Genomic DNA, 21,694 nt, shown 5'->3' with positions numbered 1-21,694 from the left:
AGCAATGGCAGAAATTCCTATTAAAGGTACGTACAGTTACATGGTTATGAATAACTGTTTGTTAAAAGTGGTTTTGAGTCACTTCCTTTTCTTTAAAATTCCAAACTGATTTGTAGTACTTACAAGGACAGAAAATAAAAACAGAATAGAAAAAATCCATAAGAAGAAAGATATTGAGCAAGTTAATACTACATAAGGCCAGCATTAAAAAGTTATATTTTTAAAAAGCATTTAACATGTGACACCATTCAGGAAGCCTTTTTAGTAGAAGTCATTCTAAACAGTAGTTGTCATCATAGGGGAAATTCATTCTATGAAGCCACCAAATGATAGTCTGCAAAGCATATCATGATGGGGGTGTCAACAAGCCATAAGACAGTTGAGGCAATGAGTGACCTCCAGAGATTGTTGTTGTTCAGTCACTAAGTCATGCCTGACTCTTCACGACCCCATGGACCACAGTTAGCCAGGCCCCCCTTTTCTCCACTGTCTCTCCAAATGTGCCCAAATTCATGTTCATTGCATCAAGACAGTATCTAACCATCTCATCCTCTGCTGTCCCCTTCTCCATTTGCCTTCCATCTTTTTCAACATCAGGGTTTTTTCCAGTGAGTCCTTCCTTGGCCAAAGTATTTGAGCTTCAGCTTCAGTATCTATCCTTCCAAAGGACAGCCAGGGTTGATTTCCTTTAGGATTGACTGATTTGATCTCCTTGCAGTCCAAGGGACTCTCAAGAATCTTCTCTAGCACCACAATTTGAAAGCATCAGTTCTTCGTCACTCATCCTTCCATATTATGGTCCCACTCTCACAGCCATACATTACTACTAGGAAAACCATAGCTTTGACTATACGGATCTTTGTCAGCAAGGTAATGCCTCTGTTTTTAATATGCTGAGATTGCCAAACTTTTAACTCTGGCATCCTGCAGCATTAGCCATTTTGGTTGAGGCTACTTGAAGATGTAGATCAGAAAACTGAATCTACCCTAAAGTGACAAACAAGATTGTTCATAATTTGGAAAGAATAGTGTAATGGTATATGGCAGTGATGGCGAACCTTTTAGAGACCGAGTGCCCAAACTGCAACCCAAAACCCACTTATGTATCATCGGGTGCTAGGTGGGCGTGGCCCATTGGGTGAATGTGGCCCATTGGGTGGGCGTGGCTGCGATGGTAACGACAGACTGGGTGGGACTAAAAAGTTCAATGAATCAATTCCAATTTTGTGAGATCTTTTTTTTCCCCCGCAAGAAGTTGAAATTGATTGATTGATTGATTGAACCTTTTGTTTTTGCACACAGTGGTGGAGGCCTAAAGCGAAAAGGTTTTACAAAACCCAGCTGAAAGCCTAGAACTGGGGTGATGGCACACGTGCCCACAGAGAGGGCTCTGCGTGCCACAGGTTCGCCACCATCGGTATATGGAAATGGCTTTGGGAGACAGAAAGAAGAGCTACAGACTAGGCAACAGCCAGATAAGAGACAACTGAGACCACAGAAGAAATAGGGGCATGGCAAAACATCTTAGAAGGGATCCTTCTTATTTTATTTGATATTAAAAGCAAGTGTGGGGGGAAGATATCTATTCAGACTTGCAGATTTTGCAATTGAAGGCTTACAATAAAGATAGAGCTGGTCTTCCATAGGCTAAGATAAGATAAGATAAGATAAGATAGGATAGGATAAGATAAGATAACCTTTATTGTCATTTTTTTTACTGTGGGCACAACGGCACACATCAAAAATGAAATTTAGTTGCCTGCTCTCAAAGTGAACACATACATCCCATATACAACATATGTATAGACCCACACCCCTACATATACATAACAAACCCTGTCCATCTTGAATATACAATGGAAGGAGGAAGCTTGAGAGTTCACAAGGTTAATGCTGTATGGAATGAAACTATGGCTGAATCTGGATGTTCTGCTTCAGATACCACAAAGCCTCCTCCCAGAAGGTAACAAGGAAAACAGGTCGTGAAGAGGATGTGTAGTGTCCCAGATAATCTTATGGACCCTACTCAATCAACGCTTCTGTGCTATGTCCTGGATGGGAGGGAGGGAAGCGCCAATGATCTTTTCAGCCACCCTCACCACTCTCTGCACCGCCTTCCTGTCTGAAGCAGTGGTGCTTCCAAACCGGACTGTGATGCTGTATGACAGGATGCTCTTGATCGTCCCTCTACAGAAAGTGGTAAGAACAGGGGAAGGAAGACATGCTTTTCTCATGCAACACAGAAAATACAAGCAATGCTGTGCCCGCTTCACCAGTGTCTCGCTGTTGAGTGACCAGTATTTGTTTGGACTAGTCCTAAGACTGACAAATAGATTGACAGATGTCACATTTTGGGTTGCATTCTCCTCTTATTTCCCCATATTATGGTCTCAGGGAAAGAAATGGGTAGCTATATCTAGATCCTGCCCACAGGTTTTCCACTGTTTTTTAGGCGTTCATGTGAATAACGTGGAGAATGAAAGGAATCCAAGAAGGTGTAGACTATAACATGTGCCTTCCGGCATAGGTAATTAGAAACAATATGATCCTAACAGTTTCAGAGCCTGATTTTGATTTGCTTTTCTGTTTGTGAATATACACCGTGACTGCCCAGAATGTAACTTTACAAAAAATAATTAGAAGCAATAATCGTAAAACAAACAGTTCAAAACAATACCAGATGAAAACCAAATCCAAAGCAGCAGGTTAAAACCAGCAGGCTGAATATTCAGACATTTACTAACAGCTCAAAAGTGGAAAACAAAATGCTGGCTATGTAATATATTCTTTTGCAGAAAAAAATATGGATGATGTGCTTGTTCTGCTGTTGATTTTATAATGCATGGAAACAAGCTGTTCTGGTACTTTTAATAGAAAACCAGGACATTATTGTTATTATTACATGCTGGGTCTTTATCAGTATACTCTCATTCCCTAGACTGTACTTCTCTTTTTAATTTTGAATATTAAACAAAACTTGTGATACAGGTTTGTGACACCATAAACATGCTACAGTAATCCATACTCATATTTATGATGCTATCAGTATTTATTAAAAACATAAGTAGCATAGGAAAAGAAAAATCAGCGCATATTTATTATTTCATATAGCATTACCCAGAAGACATTTTATTAAAAAGACAAAATTGGAAATGTTTAGCTTTGAGAAGGGGAGAACAAAGATGATGGCAATCTTAAAATACCTGATGATGTCACATTGAAAGTACTCAAAATCTGTACTCTTGTCTTTTTTTGAATACAGGGCATAAAATAACATGTTTAAGTTATAGGAAGATTGGCCCAGCTGATTAGGACCCTGGGTTGACAATTTGCAAGCCCATGTTTGAAACCCGAGTACTGGTGTGTGACAGGGTGAGCTCCAGTTCCTGCCAACCTAGCAGTTTGAAAACATGCAAATGCAAGTAGATAAATAGGTACCACTTCAATGGACTTATTAACAAGGACATGAAAGGAGTCCCCAACTTGGCATCCCCAGGAAGGTGTCACCGGTTACTCATTTCGCCACGGAACTCTTTGGTCTTCTGACATGGAAGTATAGCATAGGAAGGCTTTTATCATTTTTTAATCATTTTTTATATTTTGTTATTGTTTTGTAAGCTGCTTCCGTGTTTCCCTGAAAATAAAACCCAACTGGAAAATAAGCCTTAGCATGATTTTTCGGTATGCTTTTAATATAAGCCCTACCCCCAAAACAAGCCCTAGTTAAGATCGTCAGCAAACAGACACATTTAGTACCGTAACCTTCCCCGAAAATAAGACCTAACCAAGCGCTAAGATATTTCAGTTTGAATTCTTGGATTGAGTGAGAACAGGACTCAGTGGCCTAAGTAGCCCTTTCCTATTCTAGGATGTTATGATCCTGTGTCGCTGGCGACAACTGCAGTCCATCTTTGTGGAGGGGTCTTCTGATAGCTGAGCTTTGCAGTGGTGTGTATTTTAAAAGTAATAACTGTAACAGTAGATTTTGGGTAGCACATAGCAAAACGCAAACAGCAAGGGAGAGGCAGTCAAATTAAATTACAACTTTCTAGGCCAAAGTCTTTTCTAAAAAGCTATCTTCTCTATGGAGTTTGGTGCAGTGGTTAAGGCATTAGGCTTGAAACTGGGAGACCATGAGTTCTAATCCCAGTTTAAGCACAAAGCCATCAGGATGAGCTTGAGCCCATCATTTTCTCTCAGCTTTAGAAATCAGGCAATGGCAAACCACATCTTAGAAACCTTGCCAAGAAAACTTCAGGGACTTGTCCAGGCAGTGCCAGAGAATCGAATACAATTGAACGGAAGGAAAATCTCTGTCTGTCTGTCTATCAAACATCATCTGTCATCTGTTTGTCTCATATTTATGGGACTGGAATCATTTTTTAATCATTTTTAACCAATGTCCATAAACATTTGTTTTCTTGAATAAGAAACAGAAACCTCTTTTCTTTACATATTAAATATGAAGCAGTATGCTTATAAAAGGAACGCGGTGGCTCAGTGGGTTAGGACGCTGAGCTTGTCGATCAGAAGATCGGCAGTTTGGCGGGTCAAATGCCGAGTGCCGCATAACAGAGTGAGCGCCTGTTACTCGTCCCAGCTTCTCCCCACTTAGCAGTTCGAAAGCACGTAAAAATGCAAGTAGAAAAATAGGGAGCACTACGGTGGGAAGGTAACAGCGTTCCATGCGCCTTTGGCATCTAGTCATGCCGGCCACATGACCACGGAGACATCCTCAGAGAAGCGCTGGCTCTTCGACTTTGAAATGGAGATGAGCACCGGCCCCTAGAGTTGGAAACAACTAGCACGCATGTGCCGGGGAACCTTTACCTTTATGCTTATAAAAATGAGCTGATCATTTTAAACTTGCTACTCACTAAGTTTAATGCCATTCCCCTTCTTTGATGGGAACAAACAGCTAGATGGTATTCAAGGAGGCCTTTTAAGTTCCTTTACAGCTGTTATTTGAGGGGAAACAGCAGTAAGCAGACTTCAAGCATTGGTGTTAATTAACTACACAGTAAATCTTAATAAGCTCCATTAATAACAATAGCAATCCTTAACTGTTGGTAATATTCACATATAAAGTGCTGGCATTTTTCTAGGAATAATGCAAGAAAATAAAAGAAAGTAATGGAAAAGCTGCATGTTTCTGGCCAAACAAAGGGACCAAGTTTGTCTTGTTTTCATTATAACATTCTTCTTGGGGGAGGATAGAGGTTGAGCTTCATTGTGACTCCTTAGTTTTCTTTTCTCCTCAACTTAATCAGGACTGTGAATTACTCTTAATTAGCAGCAAGTTTAGAATTTCCTGGCTTGCAACTTATAAAATCAAGCAAATGATAGCAGTTGGCATGTATCTCTCCTTCTTTTCAAGTAAGTGTACATTTTAGAAAAGTTGTTGTAGAATGATAATAAAATGATAATAAAAGTACAACTTTTGATAAATCCATTGTTATATCAGCATCCCGGTGTCCATGGACTTTTTCATCCCACAATGTTAGAATAACCTCCATACTTTAAGTGTTCTGGTAATTTAAGACATCAGCTTGGAGATAAAGGAATATATTGCTTAGATGATTTCCATTTTTCCCATAGTTTTGATAATATCAATTTATTTAAATGTCAATTTTGCTGAGAAAATGCTACTTGGAATGCATTTAAGCTCTGAGTTTTACTTTCCTGCATCATGTGTACTGGGTACTTCTTTGCAAATGAACATATTTTCTGGTGCTTTGCCTAAATGTCAGGCTATTTGTGCATTGTTGGGTAATGACATAACAAATAAGTACCTAAAAGCTTCTCCAAAAAAAAAGCAATCTTAAGAGAAAAGAAAATTTTATATGCATTATAAATTTGGACATGGTTATATCAAATGTTACTCATGGACTCTTGGAATGATGTCTATATTTTACTCAAGGCTGTTCACTCATTATTATTGCAATAGAAATACAAGCACATTTAAGTCAATTTCTTTTGGTTTGGGCCAAAGAAGCAAAACAACAACCTTCAGAAATAAATATAGTTGGGGGAAAAATTAGGAATAGTTTGCCTGGATCCTCTCATGGCTGAAAAATAACCCCCTTGCTTAGTTGAAACTCTGAGCTTTATTTAACTTTCTTTAAATTGCTGTATATCACTATATTTGACAGCACATATTTTCTCTTAGCAGGCAAGGGCAGAAACTGCCAGATTAAGTGATTTAAACAAAATAAAGAGTTGCTGAGAAAATTTCTTTTTCCTAGCTCCTGAGCCAAGCCAGACGTCAAATAGCTTAGGCCTGGTTTACGGATGAAACAATGTGTGAAGCGTTCAGGGATTCCACTACTGTATCAATTAATTTACAGGCTTTGCTTGAAGAAGACACCTGTTGGCCTTTTTTCCTCTGTGGGCATAATTAATTTCTTGTCTCCCATGGTTATATACTTTTTGTATATTTATCAGCATTACATAGCAGGGGATTTATAAGCCATCCAGAGCCAGTCTGGATTTGAGCACACCAAAATAAAATCAGATCAAATATGAATGCATATATATATATATATATATATATATATATATATATATATATATATATATTCCAAAAAGGATGTATAATAAACAAATTATTTGAACAATCCAATTGATACACATATTGATGAAAAAAATATATGCAGAGAATGCACAGAAAATCATTTGTTAAAGCAAATGACTGCTGCTTTGATAGCTTTAAATGTTTACTTTAAGAGTCTAATTCTGCACTATTAAATGTCTCTTCATTCCAGGTCATGGAAATCAAAGGACAAATGATCCATGTCCCAGAATCAAACTGTATTTTGTTTTTGGGCTCACCATGTGTGGACAAGCTGGATGAACTGATGGGTCGAGGCCTCCACCTTTCAGACATACCAATTCACGATGCTACCCGTGATGTCATCCTTGTCGGGGAGCAGGCTAAAGCCCAGGATGGCTTGAAGAAGAGGATGGACAAGCTCAAAGCAACATTAGAACGAACGCACCAAGCTCTAGAAGAGGAGAAGAAGAAAACAGTGGATCTTCTTATCTCAATCTTCCCAGAAGAAGTGGCCCAGCAGCTCTGGCAGGGGCAGCAAGTTCAAGCCAGAAAATTTGATGATGTTACGATGCTCTTTTCAGACATTGTTGGCTTCACTGCTGTCTGTGCCCAGTGTACACCCATGCAAGTGATCAGTATGCTCAATGAGCTTTACACCAGATTTGACCACCAATGTGGATTCCTAGATATCTATAAGGTAACATCTTTCACCCTTCAAGTTTTACAGAAGTACGATATTGCTAACATACCTTTTTCTTCCTAACAGTGTTCTATTTTCTTACTAAAAGATTGATCTAAGTTACATGGTTGTTGCTAGAAATTTGACTGTAGGGAAAAAGTGAGCAATGGGGTGATCCACTCTAGACATGTGAATAGGCTAGAAGGCAAGGATCAGATTTTTAAAGTGATCTTATTTGTACTGTTGATATCTAATCAACAAATTAGAAGTGAGTTGAGTTGGAACCATGCTTCTTGATGTACCATATTCAAAATTGGCAGCTCTCTCACTCCTAGATTGAAATAACACAATTTTATTTTAACAATTTCAGATTTCTCCTGTTATCATTCAATTGTCTTTTAGTTCCAAGGCTGAAGAGTTTAATTATATTAGGTGAATAACTGGTACAAACGTGCCCCCTCCTCCACTTTCAAAAGTCAAATTTTGAACCATCGTGTATAAAAAGCAAAATCACATTACAGTTAGTCCTTGACTTACAGCCACAATTGAGCCCAAAGTATCTCTTGTTAAACAAGACAGTTGTTAAATGAGTTTTGCCCCATTTTATGACCTTCCTTGTCATAGTTTTTAAGTAAATCACTGCACCTGTTAAGTTAGTAACATGGTTGTTAAATGAATATGTCTTCCCCATTGACTTTGCTTATCAGAAGGTCACATAAGGTGATCACATGACCACGGGACACTGCGGCTGTCATAAATGTGACTCAGTTGCCAAGCATCTAAATTTTGATCATGTGACCATGGGGATGCTGCAAAGATCATAAATGTGAAAAGCAATCATAAGTCACTTTTTTCAGTGCTGTTGTAACTTTGAACAGTCACTAAACAAATGGTCGTAGCTTGGAACTACATTTAACTGGTCTAGAGTCTACTTATGTATCTAAATTCTAGAACATCCTGACAAAACTCATGTCTGGTGTATGGTTTCTTTATAGAGAGATATGTCCAACTGTCTTATTTCTTAGCTGCTGCTCTGGGCTGATTGCTGATTTTGCTTAGTTATATACTCAGTAGAGAGTATTGAATGATTTATTGCTTTCAAATGATGCCTGGGGTATCAGATTTTCTCCAAAACGTTATGAGATTTATTGGCTGTATATCTTGCTGGCCCTTAGTGAACTTTTGTGTGGACTTTCTTTGGTTTTTCTTAGGGATGCACGGTAATGGTGAGCAGTGTGTCTATTTGTGTATTTCTATTATCTTCAAATGTATTTCTCAAGCTAAGCATTTATGAATATGAGATGAACAGATCTCTTTGATACCTTTAAATTCCAAGGGGTGGATGCTAAGAAAAGTATTGGGGTTTTTTTCTCTTTCCAGAATCTGTTTTCCTCTTTGGAAGAAACTGCACCAGAAATTCACAGAATCTTTTGATAATAAGTTACCATATGTGCTGGGTGAGCAAATCATAATATAATTTAGGAGCAATTGCGTAAGCATTGCTAATTTTGCAGTTATATCAGCTCAGCCGTCTTGGATATCTAATTCCCAGCACAAGAAAATTAAATCATTTTTGCCTCACATTTCTGCTTTCTGAAAAAGACCATTCTTAAAAAATGCCCAATCAGATCAATAAGATGTTTTCTACCCTCCCACATGATACATAGCCCTTTTCTGTATTGTTTGACAGCTTGGGACATATGATTTTGTACTATAAATTATTATCCATCAATCTCCCATAAATTCTAGTAAGAGTTAAAAATGCCTTTTACTGGGCATAATTTAAAAAAATGTAATCAAATGGTCAAAGAAGATGAGTATGGCCATATGATGGAATGTAGTCCGAAGTTGCAGAAGCATAGTTTCCCATAGAGCAGGGGTCGGCAACCGGAAAAAGGAAAAGAGCCACTCAGAACCAGTTCCATCACACAAACAAAAAAGTGGGAGCCGCAAAAAGTGCGCGCGCGTGCGTCCACTCACGCGCATGCGCAAAATGGGAGGCACCTGCGCAGCGACAGGTCTCCCCTTTGGAGAGGTGCGCGCTGTCCCGTTCGGAGACCTGCCGCGTTCGTCAAACATGCACGAACGCGTCAGCTGTGCAAACAGTACGGCGGCGGTTTGGAGAGTGCATCTGCACCTCTCCCAAGCCGCCGCCGTCCCGTCCGGAGACCTGCCACATTCGTCAAACATGGACGAACGCGGCAACTGTGCAAACAGTACGGCAGCGGTTTGGAGAGTGCATGCGCACCTCTCCCAAGCCGCCGCCGTCCCGTCCGGAGACCTGCCGCATTCGTCAAACATGGACGAACGCAGCAGCTGTGCAAACGAGATGGCGGCGGTTTGGAGAGTGCGCGCGCACCTCTCCCAAGCCGCCACTGTCCCGTCCGGAGACCTGCCGCGTTCGTCAAACATGGACGAACGCGGCAGCTGTGCAAACGAGACGGCGGCGGTTTGGAGAATGCTCACGCACCTCTCCCAAGCCGCCACCGTCCCGTCCGGAGACCTGCCGTGTTCGTCAAACATGGACGAACGCGGCAGCTGTGCAAACGGGATGGCGGCGGTTTGGAGAGTGCGCGCGCACCTCTCCCAAGCTGCCACTGTCCCGTCCGGAGACCTGCCGCGTTCGTCAAACATGGACGAACGCGGCAGCTGTGCAAACGAGACGGCGGCGGTTTGGAGAATGCTCACGCACCTCTCCCAAGCCGCCACCGTCCCGTCCGGAGACCTGCCGTGTTCGTCAAACATGGACGAACGCGGCAGCTGTGCAAACGAGACGGCGGCGGTTTGGAGAGTGCGCGCGCACCTCTCCCAAGCCGCCACTGTCCCGTCTGGAGACCTGCCGCGTTCGTCAAACATGGACGAACGCGGCAGCTGTGCAAACGAGACGGCGGCGGTTTGGAGAATGCTCACGCACCTCTCCCAAGCCGCCACCGTCCCGTCCGGAGACCTGCCGTGTTCGTCAAACATGGACGAACGCGGCAGCTGTGCAAACGGGATGGCGGCGGTTTTGAGAGTGCGCACGCACCTCTCCCAAGCTGCTGCCGTCCCGTCCGGAGACCTGCCGCGTTCGTCAAACATGTTTGACGAACGCGGCAGGTCTCCGAACCACCATAAAAAAGCGATGCAATTTCTCCTCAAGAGATGCGCCTTTATTCCTTACACGACGTCCAGACTGTGGCTCCCTCCTTTCCAGCCTCGATCCACCGGGAGCGGGGGACGGTTGGGGGGGAGAAACGAGAGGGAAGATGCCGAAGGTCCGCCCCTGGCACCTCCTTGCTGCATTTCTTTTTTTTTACCAGGGAGGGAGGAGGGCTTACCTGCATGGCTCTGCCCAGCTGGTCCTTAGAGTGGGAGGCACAGCGAAATCATCCCCCCCCTCAAGAGAGAGAGAGAGCCTGAGAAGCCGGACCAGAGGCGGTGTCGGGTTTCTTCACCCCACCTCCCCGCACTCAAAGGTCGCCAAGCGCTTTAGCGGGCCCGTCGGTTTCTTCCGGCGAAGCTACGGCTAAAGCTGCTACCTCGCAAAGACTGCGGGCAAATCGCTCCCCTCTCCCCCCCTCCTCCTTCTCCGACTGGCCGGGCCGCCAACCTCTTTTTTGCTGGTTTCTAGGGGAACTGGGTAATGCTCAGCGCAGCCTGCCTGCGGGGACTATCGCCCCCCGCGCGCGCGCACGGACATCTGAGCCCCATCTAGGCCCGGGGAGGGGGGGAGAGCGCGCCAGGCGAACGCGACAGGTCTCCGAACCAGACGGCGGCAGTTTGGAGAGGTGCGTGCGCACCTCGGAATGGGCGGTGCCACTCTCCATTTGGAGAGGTGCGCGCGCACCACTGCCTGTTCGAAGAGGTGTGCGTGCACCGGGCGACTGGGAGCCACAGGAGACGGCTCAAAGAGCCGCATGCAGCTCCGGAGCCACGGGTTGCCGACCCGTGCCATAGAGCAAAGAGGTAGCAGAGTGTTTGGAATCTATGGTAGGCAGGAAGAGGTTTTTTTTAAGGTAAAGATTTCCAATCATGTTCGACTCTAAGGGGTGGTACTCATCTCCATTTCCTAGCCGAGAGAGCCAGCACTGTCTTTCTGTGGTCATGTGACCAGCACATCTATATGCTGAGGCGCACAAACTCTGTTCCTTTCCCACCAAAATTGCACCTATTTGTTTACTTGCATTTGCATGCTTTCGAACTCCTACCATAGTTTGGCATGAGCTGGGACAATGAATGGAAGCTCAGCTCATCATGCAGTGTTCGGGTCTTGAACCTAAACTATCAAGAAAGCAAAGGCAATCCCCCCTTGCAATTCGTAAAGGTAAAGGTTCCCCCGCACATGCATGCTAGTCATTTCCAACTCTAGGGGCCGGTGCTCATCTCCATTTCAAAGCCGAAGTGCCAGCGCTTGTCCGAGGACGTCTCCGTGGTATGTGGCCGGCATGACTAGACGCCAAAGACGTACGGAACGCTGTTACCTTCCCACCGTAGTGGTCCCTATTTTTCTACTTGCATTTTTATGTGCTTTTGAACTGCTAGGTTGGCAGAAGCTGGGACGAGTAACAGGCGCTCACTCTGTTACGCGGCACTTGGCATTCGACCCGCCAAACTGCCGACCTTCTGATCGACAAGCTCAGCGTCCTAACCCACTGAACCACCGCGTCCCTTGCAATTCATAGAGTATATTTATTATGAAGGAAGAATGACATATGGAGTTACTTCTGAGTAATTCTTTATTGCTGTTCTTGCCAGAAATTTATTGAAAAAAAGAACAAACTTTCATGCTGTAAGACTGCTAACAGGCAGTACCTTCTCCTTAGCATTTTTCTCTTTTTAAGGGATGGCTAGATTGACCCTAGCCAGACAAAACAGTTTGAAATATTCACTTGCACTATGCGTCGCTATCTGTAATCTTGCACACCAAACCATGCTATTCTTCAGATTCAGATTCTTCTTTAGAATGTGCTTCATGTATCATCATTAGAGCAATGGAACACTTAAATAATCTTCCCCACTCATGGTTGTATTCAAATGTCTTTTACTTCAAGAACACAGTTGGAAATGCTGGAGAATGTTAGGAAAAGTATTCCTTACTCTGTGTTGCTACCTGTCTGAGAGTACTTTTCCGTTCAAAACTGCAAGTAGCAGGTAGCGTCATCTTAAAGCCCCTAAGATTTAGGAATAGGGCTCAAATAAAACTGAGCCTTAGATTTTCAGAACGATATGTGATTATCTAGGATTCTACAATAAAACCAAGATACTTTTTAGTTGTATACACAGAATAATAGAGTTGGAGGGGACCTTGGAGGTCTTCTAGTCCAACCCCCTGCTCAAGCAGGAGACCCTATAACACTTCAGCACCCACAACTTCTGGATGCAAGCGGTTCCACTGAAATTTCTCAGTGTCAGGAAATTTCTCCTTAGTTCTAGGTTGCTTCTATTAGTTTCCATCCATTGTTTCTTGTCTTGCCTTCTGGAGAAACGTATGTATGTATGTATGTATGTATGTATGTATGTATGTATGTATGTATTTATTTATTTATTTATTTATTTAATTGGATTTGTATACCGCCCTTTCCCGAAGGACTCAGGGCGGTTAACAGGGTAATTAAAACAAGAAATACAAAAATTAAAAACAATTAAAAAGATTATAACAGTCCCTGGAAAAGTAAAAAACCCCAATTAAAATTAGAATTAAAATTCTTAGCCTGGGCCAGAGAGCTCGAAGAGCCAGGTCTTCAGGTCCCGGCGGAATGAACAAAGGTCAGGGGCAGTCCTAAGCTCCGCGGGCAGCTGGTTCCAAAGGGCAGGCGCACCCATTGAGAAGGCCCTACCCCTGGGTGTTACCCGCCGGCAATCTTTTACCGGCGGCACCCTGAGAACACCCTCCCTGTGGGAGCGCACTGGACGAAGGGAACTTGATGCTGGCAGCAGGTGTTCCCTCAGATATATATACTGTATACTGTGTCAAGAAAATGTGAATTGCTGGGGGGGGGAAAAGCAAAATGGAATGCTTGCATGTATTTTTTGCCTAAGAGAGATTAAAAATGCAAATCTGAAAGGTTAAATAAGCAGACATGTTAAAATTCTGATTTGTATGGTCTTAAAGTGATAACTGGCATGGAATGGCTTGCTTTTAGTTTCCTGCTGTTAAATTACACATTAAAAGATATCCAAAAATATACTTTTCTGATGCTACTTTTCTATACAAATAATTAGTGTAGTTGCTATAGAGATATTAGATGATCACAAAGGAGACAGCTCATGTTATACCAAAGAGGAGGAAAAATTATGTGACTTAATCTACTTTAAAAACAAAACAAAACTCAACCTCATATTAGCATGCGTATATTCATGCAGAGTCTGTATACTTAAAATGCCATCAGCAAAGGATTTTTCAAATTACAATTCTAGTTTTACCAAGCAATGCTGGGACATTATAGTAATTTGCTCAAGAACAAAGCTGAAATGGCTCCCATTTATTTTAACTAATGTTTCCAAAGTGAGAAAAAAGTCAGTTCTTCGGGCAGTTGTTTTCAACATTTTGAAAATAACAGCACTGCATATTTCTCTGTAATATTTAGAATTGTACCCTCTTGTGTGCTGCTTATAAACTGGGTTGGTTCATAAACGAAGCAAGATAGTCAAAGGAAGAAGCAGAGATGAGCAAGAGAGAATTAGTGTAGAGAAGATACAAAGCCAAGGAAAGGAGATGATTGTAAAAGGTGCACATTGGCCACATTTAACACATCTATAACAAAATCATAGAGGTCTTCTAATCCACCCCCTGCTCAAGCAGGAGACCCTATCCCATTCCAAAGAAGCTGCTGTCCAGTCTCTTCTTAAGAGCCACCAGTGATGGAGCACCCACAACTCCTGGCGGCAAGCTGTTTCACTAGTTAATTGTTCTCACTGTTAGGAAATTTCTGTATAGTTCTAGGTTGCTTTTCCATCCATTGTTTCTTGTTCTGCCTTCAGCTGCTTTGGAAAATAAGCGAACCCCCTCTTCTTTGTGGCAACCCCTCAAATATTGGAACACTGCTATCAGGTGACCCCTAGTCTTTCTTTTTTGGAATAAATTCTACCCAGGTAAAAAAAAATATGCATTATCCCTGAAATCTGAAGATTCAGTTGCAGGGAAACAAGTTCAAAACCTCACTCAGTCATGAAATCCACCCCAAAACCCAAATGATTTTGTTAACCACTCTTTCAGCTGACCACAGAATTATTTTGACAGTATATCATTGATAGCAGAGGTCTGCAACCTGTGGGCCGCCACACACTAACGGGCCATGGCCTATTTGCAACTGGGCCACTTGAGTGGCGGGCTGGCACACGTGCAGCCCCACTCATGCAAGCGGTGGGGTGCTGTCACTCAGAGCCCCACTTGCATGAGTGCCACCCCTAGCACAAAACCATTCCCTCCGCCCCCCTTTCCCCCTGCATCGGGTCACCAACTGAGAAAATTTGGGGAATGCTGATTTATAGGCAGAGCAGCCCAAGAGAAAGGGAAGCATAGAAGGTTTGTTAGTAGACACGTTTGATAGTACTTTATATTACTGAATTTTATTTTCAGACTGTGATTTCAGCAATTGGTGTGACTAGCAGAAATGTAACTGATGCGACAGCCATGAAACTGCAATAATAAAAAAGCTTTATTTGTTGACAGTTTGCTTATCAGAGTAACACCAGTATAATTTGCTATGGAGAACAATGGGGAACGTTTACACTATCCTGTGCGGTGTTTTGTCTTATGAGATGTTTTGAAAGAATATGAGGTATTAATGGTGATCTTTATTGAGAATACTTTATAAAACATACCTGTATATGCTCTGGGAAGTTTTAAAGAAATAATATCAACATAACATTAATATTCCCCAAACCCGTGTCTGGGCGTTTTATTTTCTATGATGTAGGCTTTATTAGCATTCTGCTGAAATTCTCATAACCATGACAGTATAAAAAATGAAATACAGATAGTCCTCGACTTAACGACTATTCCAGGTTACGAGAGCAATCCCTGGGGGTGCTTACAATACAGTTTTGAAATTCCAATGCCCCCCCTCTGATCATGTGACTGCCTGTAAGGTACTTGGTAACCAGCTTGCAATTATGACTGCTTGCAGCATCCCACGGTCATGTATCCATGGTTTACAACAGTTTCGCTGAAAACCAGTATTTACTTTTACTTTTTGTCAAAACCGATCTTCAGCGATGAATGAGTTTGCTTAACGACCCTGGCGTTTGCTTAACAACTGCCACAAAAAAGTTTGTAAAATCAGATCGGTCACATGGGTGATCCGATTTACAATTGTCATGACTTGCAACCATGATGGGCAGACTCCTTTACAGTTGCAAGTCGAGGACTACTTGTAAATAATAACTCCCATCCTCCCAAATCCTCACTAAACCAGACTCAGAATGGCTGCCCAGTCACACTGAACTAGTGATTTAATGTCTACTGAAAGATAAATGTTTTCAGGCATTTTTCAGAATGCCATGAGAAAGCAGGCGTAAAGTTGGGGCACCAGCACATGTGGCAACATTTCTACAGGCAATTTCCAGTTTTAGTTTGCCATCAGACCGCTCCCATTTGCTTCTTGTTCCCAGATCAGAGCAGTTTAGAACAACCACACATGCCACTCAAAGCAGCTAGGAGAAATATTTTGATGTTTATTATGAACGATCAGCAATCATCAAAATGAGAGGCATAAGAGGCAAAATGGTGCAAAAGACAAACAAAGTGCAGGAGAGGCATGAACTACAGAGAAAGATACAAAAAAGTCACATGTGTTATGTAGAAACAGGAGACTTAAGATTTCTACTTCTGTTTTAGGCACAGAGCCAACTGGATGATCTTAGGCCAGTCACTCTGCCAGCCCTAAGAAGGAAACAATGGCAGACATTGTTCCTTTGTATTGTGAGGTCTGGCAATAGTTTGTGCGGCCTCACAGCTTCCTTGTTCTGCAGAGCAGTGTTCAACCACTATAGAGGACAAGGCTACAGTGCTTTGTTTCTTGCTGTACCAGGCAATGAGTTACTCCCTCTGTCAAAATAAATCTATGGTCTGTAGTTGACCTCCTATCAGATTTATCTTCACCTCAGGCCAATTCTGTACATCCAGTAAGTTTTGGATCATTAGTTACAGAGTATTTTAAATAAATGACATAGCTCTTTTTAAGCATGTACTTAGAGTTTTTACTGCTGTCTGGTATTCCTGTATTGGTTAGGATTAGGATTGTAATTAACTATTAAATAATTATTAATTAATGAATAATTAACTATTAATTAGTTAACTATTGCTGCATATTATTTATTATATGTTGCTTTCCTTTGTCAGCTTCCTGGGTCCAAACAAGCATTGTTAATTAAAGTAAATATTGCAGCTCATCTGGGTTTACCCTTTTTCCCCTCAATAAAAGGAGCAACACTGCATCCCATACAGCAGGCATGTCAAACTCGCGACATGACAGGTCTTCTTCCTCATTGCCGGCAATGGGGTGTGCATTGTGTGTCATTGTGACGCATCCGGCCCATGCCATACAGTATTTTTAATTTTCTAGTTTTTAAATCTCAAACTCTGGAGCGTTTTGATCTTGCTAGATAGCCCAGTATTATTCCTAATTGGATTCTACAATTTAATTCTTTTTATTTTCTTCAGACATACATATGTTTTGCATTCGTATACCTTTAATTGTGACAAATTGAGTTTGCTTCCATTCTCCAACTCAGGGGATTTTATCTGCATATTTTGTGGGCAAACAATGTTGCAGGTAAGTATCTTAAGTGCTTCTCCCCAGAGATCAACTGACAAACCTCTATCAAACCAAAGGCATCTTCTCATATTTAGCAGGCTTTGTTATTTTTTCTTTCTGCAACCCCATTTTGTTCAAAACTGTAGCTTAACATTGTTTTTCATGTTTTACTCTTTTGTTCTTCAAATAGTTTTCAAATTCCTGGTTGCAATGTTCTCCCTGTTATGCTGTTTATTTTTATATTGAACTTGTTTTCAGCGTCAGCATAGAACACTTGGAATTTCTTAAACAGTTCACTCTTATTGGTTATGAGATACGTAGGTAGAGGTAGTCCTCAACTTATGACCACAATTGAGCGCAAAATTTCCACTGCTAAATGAAGCAATTGTTAAGTGACTTGTGCCTCATTTTATGATCTTTTTGCCACAATTGCTAGGCAAATCACTGCAGTTGTTAAGTGAATCATGCAGTCATTAAATGAATCTGACTTCTCCTATTGCCTTTGCTTGTTGGAAACTGGCTTAGAAGATTACTGTCAAGACTGATTCACTTTTTCACCCAGATTTTTACGTTCTCTCACATCTTTATAATGGAATGCAAAAGTGGGAGGAATGATATCTAGGCAACCGAGAGCTAAGGTCACTGATGCAGGCACTCAAAAGGAGAAGTGGACTGTTTCCATAACAGGAAGAAATATTACTATTGGACAATGTGAACACCTGGTGGGTGGGGTGAGGGAATTATTGTTTAACTAAGCAAGCCTTTGAACAGGAACACCAGAGCTGGTTTTTCTTCTTTGCCAATGTAAAGTTTCAGTAAAGTATTATACTCTTGATAATCATGTCCCAGGACATGATTTCTTTTTCTGGAAATGCCAATTGGACAGTTGACAGTTACAAATAGTGATCAGTTGGCCCCAGGATACTGCAAATCTCATAAATACATATCAGTTGCCAAGCGCCCAAATTTTGATCATGTGACCATCAGGTAGTTACAATGGTTGTAACTATGAAAAACAGCCATTAGTTACTTTTTTCAGTGCTGTTGTAACTTCAAGCGGTCATTAAAAATGATTAAGTTGAAGACTACCTATACATGTATATTTCATTCCTTAAAATATACAGGTACATCTATATTTTAAGGTTGCCAAGTAGCTTTTTTCACTCCTCATTTTTATTGGTATTTGATCACAAATGCCCAGGTTCCATCAGCTGGCTGGCTTATTTGAATTTCCATCTGCAAAAACTGTTTCTTTTACTTTTTATCTTTAGTTAGCAACCCTTTTGTATCTTGCAAGGGCAAACATTCATTCCAGTTGGTAAGTCCTCATCCTTTATTTCTTTAATATCAGACTTATTAGGATGACCAAAATTTCACAGTATTATTTTTATGCATGCATCCTGTTAATCTGTTTGCTTTAGGTTGAATAGACTTCAGCAAATTAGCTTCATTGTGCTTTCCTTTTAAAACCACTTGATGGTTCTTTGTAAGAGTGCAAAAATTGATTCTTAATCACAATGTCACAGTCACATTGCATAAAACAATATATGTAGAGAGCATACAAATATGCTTCTTGGAATATTATATCCCTGATTTCTTTATTTGTTAGACATTTCAGTTATAAAAATTATAAAATATTACAGGCTTCTTCACCAGGAAAGTGGGTATCTACTTCTTCAATACATTAGTGGATAATTAGTAAGAGGATCAAGAGTGCTTTATCTCCATGAACTTAGAGATAAACTTGGTGCTAAAGTATAGATAGCATGTTGTCAGGATTTCTGTAATCAAATGCCCTTTTGTGTAAAGAAAGAGTCAGTAAATATGACCAAGAAGAGTACTGCTGTTTTGCTACAAATATTTGATACGGATGTGACACTTGAGAGGACAGGATCATAAACAAGCCTTTCCTGATGACCTAACTGGATGGGCACATATATAATCTATACTTGATAAAACTGTAGTTTTAAAACATACACTGAGTTGTAGTCTAACAAAGGAATCCTAGATGCATCTATTCATAGTACTGCTATCATTACTACTACTAATATTCAGCGAGATTGAATCCCTTAAAAGTGCACAGGTATTCCTTGACTTATGACTGGTTACTTAGTGATAGTTCAGAGTTATGACAGACCATGAAAAAGCTACTCATAACCTGGATTTTAGGTTCCAACAATTGTCCCTCTCCCCATGGCCCCATAACTGCAATTTGGGTACTTGACATCTGGCTCACATTTATAGCCATTTGCAGTGCCCCATGGTCATATGACTGACATTTACAACATTTTTGTTGGAAACTGGTTTTTACATCGGGGTTCTGACAAAAACCCCATAGGGAACAATGGATTCACTTAACAACCATACACTTACTTAACAATGACCTCAGAAAAGGCTGTAAAATTGGGTGTGGACATGTGGTGACCCATTTAATCACCATCATGACTCATGACCAAAATTGCGAGCTCAGTTATGATTGTAAGTTAAGGAATAAGTGTACAGCATTAGGACTTAAGAATATCTATTGTATGTGGATCTGCCCAGGCATATTCACGTTGAACATTATTGCTTTATTTCTGTCTAAAGATTCTTTTCATTTTTCCTGTGCATTTTCAAAAAAGGCTCACCCCTTCTTTATATAGCCAAAAAGGATGAACGACTCATGGAGTAAAATATTATTTTTCTTTAACAAAAAAAAACCTTCCCTAAAAAAATAATAATGGCAAAATGTCATTTAATATCAGTTAGAGAGACTACATGGTGAGAATTGATTGCTGCTTTCCATTCCCTTGAAAGCAGCTGTCTATGGTTCAGTACATTGTTCATGTCAGATTTTCCCTTCATCCTTAGTTCTCAAAGGATTCCTGCTTTGACTACTAAATAGGAACTATAGTGTGAAGTTAGAAGGAGAGCTTTCCTTGCTTGCCAGGTGGGCTATCATTAAATCTTGGCTGTCTGTATGTGTTGTTGTTGTTGGTTTTTTAATGACCGTAAGCCTGATAACACCAATTACTTCATAATTAGACTCTTGAGAAAGAAAAGCAAGCTAGATGAACACACTTTAAACAGATGGTGGAATTTCCACTTGGAGTCTCTTTGCCCTCTCCTTCCCTCTGTCTCTCCAAAAGTACTGATCATCCAGGGCTGATTTTCAAAAGCAAACTGCTGTGCAGATGCAGCAGTCTTATTTATTTATTAAACAATCAAATTTATATAGCTGCCCATTTCGTGAGAAGTGTTACTCTTTCAGAAGGAGATTGAGGTGTATGCTCTATCTTGAGAAGGACAGGGACGTGTTTTTCTTTAAAAAAAAATAGAAATGTTTTTTAAAAAAGAAACATAGAGCCTGTTTGAAGATCTTCTTTGTTTGCATCTTGGTATTTTAACAGGCAAAGAAAGGTTTATAACAATCAGTCCCAGTCCAAATCACTTCTCTGCTATTAGACCTAGGAGACGAACTTTCTGTTGGCTTCTAGCTTCCACTGGGGATAGTTTGCTTGCATTTTTGGGAAAAAAGATTGAGCCTGGGTTTCTCATTTATTTGCCCATTTATTTATGCAAGTTCTAAAGCACCCATCTCAGTAAGCAGCTCCAGTTGGCTTATAATTCAGTTGTTTTGAACCCACCCTGTCCTTCTCAGAAGCTGCTATTTAAACATAATCCATATATAGTGATTGTTTCCTATGTTCTGGTTTAAATATATATGAAAAGTATCCCATGCAAAGCATCTTCATCATCACGATGGCCTGGGGGAAAATAAGGCTTGAGCTCCATTATCCATACAAATAGCAAATCTTTGCAGAGGAATCACATATTTTAAGTGATTGAATCTGCATAGATTTGCATATTATTAAACAAAGTTCTGTAGCAATTCAATTTTTAGAAAATTCTCACGTGGCCCAGTACAATCTAGCTGATTTATCAAAAGTGTTTCCCCAGACTATTTTATAGATTAATTTTAAAAGAAAGATAATCACAATCCCCAAGTTTATATTATAAAAGACTAGCATAGATAGAAAAAGACAAGGAAACAAGAAAGATCAGGCATCAATTCTTAGTGCTATATCCTTTTTTTCAAGAATATTTTAATAAATGTGCTTAGAAATCTAATTTCAGGTTTGCTTTAGAAATGTTTAAAGACACCTTATGTACTATATTGCCCTCGTGCTTATTTCATGAAAGGAAAAAGGACTATTCACATGTGTCTAGACTTCCACTACATATTTTATTTATTTATTTCTCACCTTTATTATTTTTACAACTAGCTCAAGCTGATGAAGATATCCAGCTCGCTTTCTCCTCTTATTTTCCCCACAACAACAACCCATTGAGTTGAGTTGAGTTGAGTTGAGCTGAGCTGAGCTGAGAGAGAATGACTGGCTCCAAATCACCCAGTTGGTTTCCATGGCTAAGATGGGACTAAAATTCATGGTTTCCTACTTTCTAGTCTCATCCCTTAAACCAAGGGTCTTCAAACTCGGCCCTTTTATGACTCGTGGACTTCAACTCCCAGAATTCCTCAGCCAGGCACGCTGGCTGAGGAATTCTGGTAATTGAAGTCCATGAGTCATAAAAGGGCCGAGTTTGAAGACCCCTGCCTTAAACAGTAGACCAAGCTGGCTCTCAATTTTCTTGTTTCCCTTTCCCTTTTCACTTAAGCCTCAAGGCATTGCCCTCCTTCCCTTTTTTAAAATTGGCAAGTATGGTCCGTTGGGAAGAAGACAT

General features: G+C 40.9%; 1 protein-coding gene across 1 annotated transcript in view; it reads left to right on the top strand.

Moving 5' to 3' along the window:
• GUCY1A2 (guanylate cyclase 1 soluble subunit alpha 2) overlaps positions 1-21,694 on the top strand; it is a 179,661-nt gene that overhangs the window by 82,191 nt on the left and 75,776 nt on the right. Inside the window, exon 5 of the mRNA XM_083362412.1 lies at positions 6,765-7,250. Coding sequence (XP_083218538.1) covers positions 6,765-7,250 — 486 coding nt within the window. The remainder of the gene's footprint in view (positions 1-6,764; positions 7,251-21,694) is intronic.

Source organism: Vipera ursinii, assembly GCF_947247035.1.
Source record: "Vipera ursinii genome assembly, chromosome: 4".
In the NCBI taxonomy this organism is placed as follows: Eukaryota; Metazoa; Chordata; class Lepidosauria; order Squamata; family Viperidae; genus Vipera; species Vipera ursinii.
The sequence above is the reverse complement of the archived record's forward strand: the minus strand, read 5'-3'. Positions and strand labels throughout refer to the sequence as shown.